General features: G+C 40.3%; 1 protein-coding gene across 1 annotated transcript; it reads right to left on the bottom strand.

The window, feature by feature from the left end:
* Window positions 1–2,344: 2,344 nt before the first annotated feature.
* LOC128515927 (uncharacterized) lies at window positions 2,345–4,163 on the bottom strand. Its single transcript, XM_053490192.1, has 6 exons — window positions 3,829–4,163; window positions 3,679–3,735; window positions 3,514–3,573; window positions 3,325–3,399; window positions 2,949–3,221; window positions 2,345–2,850 (listed from the first exon to the last, which is right to left on the bottom strand). Exons 1-6 carry the CDS (start codon window positions 3,836–3,838, stop codon window positions 2,702–2,704), a joined length of 624 nt encoding a protein of 207 aa, XP_053346167.1. The 5' UTR covers window positions 3,839–4,163; the 3' UTR covers window positions 2,345–2,701.
* Window positions 4,164–5,718: the final 1,555 nt, after the last annotated feature.

Here is a 5,718-nt window from a genome sequence, read left to right as displayed (position 1 = left end):
GGGGAAGGTATAGCGATTGTGCGTTCTCATAGGAAATGAGTGCAGAAAACAGACATACAGGCCGACGCTATGGTGGCTGACTTAAAGGGATCGACCCCGGCCTCTTCTACAAACTCTTTTCTAAACTTTGAGCAAGCCATCCTGAGTATTTCGGTATCGTTCCTGCAATAATACCTGGCTTCCTCCCTAAAATTGAAAGTCCCCTCACACACGGTGCTATACCATGTCAGAAACTCGCTTCTGTGTTTCTCGGTCATCTGATCGACGCCGTAATATTCGGGGCCAGGGTAAGCACCTACATAGGTCAGATTCCCCTCGGAGCTGAAACGATGTGGAAAATAGCCTTTAACCTTTTCGGAAAAACCCAGGGCTTTTGGAAGCTGCGAGAGAGGGAATGGGAGAAAAGACGCGGAGTCGATAAATTTATGTTTATAATCGGGCTCTGTGAATAGAATCACTTTACTCCCCTGCATAACGATCTCTGGTTTTATGCCAAGGTCGATCATTGCGTTGATTATAATGTACCCGTCGAATCCTTTTGAATTATGAGCGATAAAAATGGCTCGGGTGTAGCAGGGCCTCCTGAAGCGCAGAACGAATTCTTTGGCGCAGTCAACCCCGTCAGCACACCACTCTTTACCCGCCAGTGTTTTTGTGCTCACGAAAAAAGGTGTGTGCGTGCCGTCCCGGTTTGGAAAGGTTTCAAAATCGTAAAACACGATTTTCCTCGTGTAACGTATATCGATGAGCATAGGGAGTATGTAACACTGGTGCTGGTCTGCTTCTGAAATAAACTCTGTTTTCTGACCGCAAATCTGACACTTGAAGCCTGGACATTCGTGAGGTTTTGAAGGTTTAGTTAAACTCACAGAATACAATCTTTTACACGTTAAGCATTTCTTCACCGTGTCACATTGACTCGCGTAGACACCGGCTCTCGGATGCCAATTTTTCTCCTTATGCATGGTTAAGCAGTAAAGAGAGCGACAGGATCTATTGCACTCGTGACACGTTATATATTCCGGTTCGTGATGGCTGCACCCCGAATCCAGACACACGTTACAATGACCTTCACACATGTGCGACAGAGCATTTTCGTAGCCCTTGTAGCAGAAATCGCAGACCTTACGCACACCTAGAAAAGCCGCGACATTTTTTATACCGTAGTAATGATTCTCAAAGAGAAATAAGAACAACGTGGTGGATTTTTGAGGGGTAGAAGTATGGAAATTAGCCAGTGTCTCTCTCTCATCGGTTCTGTAAAACACTACAATTTTACAATCCAACACACGTTCGAATTTACGTATGTCTGAAAAAGATACAGGGGTATGCTCAGACAATCCCGCTTTTATCTGAATCTCCCGACCGAGCGTTTCGGCTGCAGCATCAGTGATCTCGGGTTGAATCAAATGAGCTAGGTTGATGGCGAAGCATAACTGATCGGCCGGATTTTCTACTAAATAGAGCAATCTCTGCTTCTTTTTAAGGATTTCACAGTCCAACGTTTTTTTCAACAACCTCTTCCCCCCGCCCCGATGATTTCTAACAATCTGAACAACAAGCTCTAGGGTCTTATCGCATAACACCGACATGTTAGATTGAACTAAGCGGTCTAGTAAATCCTGGAAAACCGACAGATCGGCTCCTTCGGAGACTTGTAGCATGGAAGAGATATTGACTATGTCAAACACGCCACCCATCACGTCCCCGTAAAAAGAGCCGTAATCTGCTACCTCGTTCTGCGGCAAATTTAATAACTGTCTTATTTCTATATTATTAAATCGTGACCTCGTCACCACCCGGGGTTCGTCTGAGGCAGTCTCCGATGGGTTATTAGCGCTACTTTGATCATTAGAGCATGGGGGATCAGCGGGGGGTTCTATTACCGAGGTGTCGAGATCGTCACCTCCTCTTCCTATTTGCTCTGTTTCGAGCCTCCGAATAATGTCTACCGTTGAGTTTACGGAATGAGAAGGGGGAGAAACAGAACAGGGGTGATCTGTGGAAGCTTCCTGCATAAGATTGTTTATGCTTGCCAAATGAAGTAACGTGTTTTCTATTTGCGCGAGTCGTGAAGCTAAAGACTCGGGCGCGTTATCTGATAATAATTGGTGATGCGCGTGATCTGTTGATGTCTGTGATTGGTGATGTTGCACGTCCTCATTTACAGACTCGGGCTGTCGGAGGGATTTTAGCTGATTTATTAATGACTGATATTCTATTTGCTGCTGATGATTCGTTGTAGAGGTTACCTCGTCATCTTCCGAGCTGCGTAAACCGTTTGTTAACTGTAGCAGCGCAGCTTCTATTTCAGAAAGCTGAAATGTCAGAGACTCTTTATCTGTTTCATTGTTTATAGAGTTTGTGTTATGAGTATTTACAGAGTCTGGACGGTGAAGGGATAATATCTGATTTATTAACACTTGATATTGTTGCTGATCCGCAGCGTCGGTGTTAGGAACCGAGGGAACGTTTATTGATAGTGTGTGTAACTCTGGTTGGGAACCCCGTGAATCAGACAAAGACGACGTCAAAGAGTGTTGGTTATCATTATTTACTAGCTCATTTTCCATATCTAACATTTCTGTAAAGTCAATGGTAGCAACATCAACATCATCAACATTTACATGAAAGGCCATACTTTTCAACACAGTTTAAACACAAAAATAAAAAACACCCTGGTACAGAAAGAAAAAAAAAGTCAACGGAGAAGCGAGTGCAAAGTTGCGCTAAACGTAATACCGATTGCCCAGAGAACCTCTTCCCTCGGAGGCTGGTGATAACGGCGATACGGTGCTGAAACGCTCCTGTAGCTCAATCTTCTTCTTCTTCTTCGTCGAATATGACTCTCTGTGTAGGAATATCAGAAGCGCAAGAAATTAGGTTGTGGAATTTTTTTTTTTTCTACTCATGTGATAAAGATACAGCCCCTGGGGGGAAAAACTCACCGTGTGATGATGAGGATGAAGAGGGCGAAGCCGAAGTTCTCCGACGACGACTTGGTCGGGATCTTTCGCTTAACCCCTCTTGTTCACCTCGAGCTTGAAGAGGAAGCGCACCCGGCAGGGAGCTGCTTTTAGCCCCGTTCAAGGTTTGCTCGGAGGCCTCCGCTCCTCCTGCTGTAGACCCGTTCAAAGTTTGCTCGGGGGCTTCCGCTCCCCCTGATGTTGTCACCTCTAAGGGTTCGGGCTCAAGGACGCTCATCAGCTCAACGTCTTCTACTACCAATGAAGGAAAAAAGAAAAAAAAAAGAGTAACCTTTTTTTTTTTTTTCAATGCATCAACATAAAAATAAAATAAATAAACGAGTAGAAAATAACCCACCGTAACTAGGATCAGATTGCCTCTGTAGATGAGGCGGACCAGACGTTTTATCGGATATTCCGTCAGCAGCAGTTTCTGAAACATCATATAGGTTAATATTTTAGGTTAATATATATATATATATATATATATATATATATATATATATATATATATATATATTTCCCCTCTAAATCACGGTAAACTCACCGATAACCTTAGGCGTAGATCGCGACGGCTCCGTTGTTTTAAAAATCAACGTTTCTAATTCTAAAAAAAAAGTGAAACTCAGTTTAGCTACAACAACAATTTCTCTAGAAGGTAAAAAAATATATATATATATACACAAACACATAAGAGAAAAAAAAAACTCACCGTCTTGCCAGCCGGCTTCTGATACAACGTCGTAAGAATCAATAGTCAGGTTGTTTACTGCGGAGTTTAAAATGAATTCTTTTTTTTTTTTTAAAAAAAAGGACAACATAAAACTAGTGTAGATAAATAACATTTGAATCTAGTCTCTACCTGGAGCCATAGCGAAGACGCGAGAAGCGAAGACACGTTGTTGTGCAGACCCACGGAGAAATGCCAGAGTTTTTTTGCGGCTTCGCTCAATTGTAGGTTTTTTTTATACAACCTCATAGCACACCCCCGAGAACATAAAACATAAACGGTCATAAAATAAACGTCAAGAACTTTTGCGCTACCCTGTTATTTCTTTAACATACAAGTCTACCCAATGGCCATAATCGCTCCCTAGAGATCGATCATAACATAGTGGTTGTTAACACTAACGGTGAAAGTTTTTTCTTGAAGTTATAAAAAATACCATGTTTTATATATATATATTTTTTATTTTTATTTATTTTATTTTATTTATTTTTTACTCTAGTTTTGACTTATAAGTATAGGTAAAAAAAAAAAAACAGTTAGGCCTACAACCCATCTTCTTAGAGCGACGCCCTGCTCACCATCAGAGCATTTCTGTCCCATTAGGTCGTAAGACATTTTACATTGATATTTCACGGACCCTGGCTCGCTTCTCTTTCTCTTATTAGTATTTTATTTCAGACATCTTCTTTAGCTCTAATTGTTTTAAAAAGTTGTAAAACTATTTTTTTTTATTAGTGAAAAAACATAAGCTTTTAGATGAACGTTAGAGAAACTTACTTAAAAAAAAAAAAAAAAAAAGAGGAGGCGGAGTTTCGTCACGCACAGATCCGGCCAATCGCGGCATCTGAAGGGAAGGCCATTTCGTTTCGTTCAGTCGCTCGACAAACTCAGCGCTCATTCTGTACCAGACGAGACAACGCTGATCACGCCTCGCATGCGTATAACATCGGACAAGCTCACGCCGCAATAGTTTTTCCTTCTCAAAGGTTCAGGGCTCTCACCCTCCGGTAACGCTTATTCTTCTTCTTTTTTTAAAAAAAAAGTAACTTAAAAAAAAAGTAACAAGTTCTATTGGCCTCAGTCATTTAAAGTGATGCACATTTTTTCTTATCACACTGAATAAACGTTTCCATGTTCTCCCGTTGGTAATAAATACACTTCCCCGTCTTAATAGTTAAGCACAAACATCTTGAAATGAGTTCACACACTAAGCATGTTGTTTCAAAAAATAAAACAAAAACACACTGAACAAATTCTTACAAAAAAGTAAATGAAAAAAAAAAAACATATATGAAATAAATGAAATAAACGATGATTAAATAAATGAGTAAATACGTACATAAATAAAAATAAATGAAATAAGTGAATGTCTAGGAATGCTTAGGTGAAACACCCCCACCCCTCCCTGCACATTCCTAGGGTCATAAAAAAAATCCCAAAGGGGCAATAAAACTGTCAACTCTCGTTTTGACGAAAGGTTGTTAGGATATATTTTTGACAGGTTCAGTAGGAGTGTAGTCAGTAGGGCTGTGAACCGGACTGCTCTGGCTCTCCGAGTCGTTTGGAGGGACGTAGTTATCAGCAGATGCGATTAGCTATAAAAAACAAAATAAAAACATGTAAATACAACAAAATTGACGAAATAAGACAAATAGGTAAAATAATGTAAAGGAGATGCTTACCCATGGCCTGTCTCTTGAAAACTGTAGAGTAAACCAGAAGCACCAAGAATTTATAGTAGACGTCAGCGCCACCCCATATTTTTTTAAGTTAAACAAGAAAAGTGAAAAGATAATGGAAATCTATTCATAAGAAAAATAAGTTATAATAGAAAATAATATCAGTAGGAGGTGGAGTCAGATGACGAGGTATATAACGTAGTATAGAAAATGTAATTTTAATGGGTAAAAATGTTTGATAAGAAATAAAAAAAATTGTACAAAGGAGAGGGCTAGATGAGTGCTCCGCCCCTTTGAAATTGTACAGTATAAAAGAGGCACCTATGTCACAGTCAAATCAGTC

Source organism: Clarias gariepinus, chromosome 28, assembly GCF_024256425.1.
Source record: "Clarias gariepinus isolate MV-2021 ecotype Netherlands chromosome 28, CGAR_prim_01v2, whole genome shotgun sequence".
Lineage (NCBI taxonomy): Eukaryota > Metazoa > Chordata > Actinopteri > Siluriformes > Clariidae > Clarias > Clarias gariepinus.
Note: the sequence above shows the minus strand (reverse complement) of the source record. Positions and strands in the feature narration are given on the sequence as shown.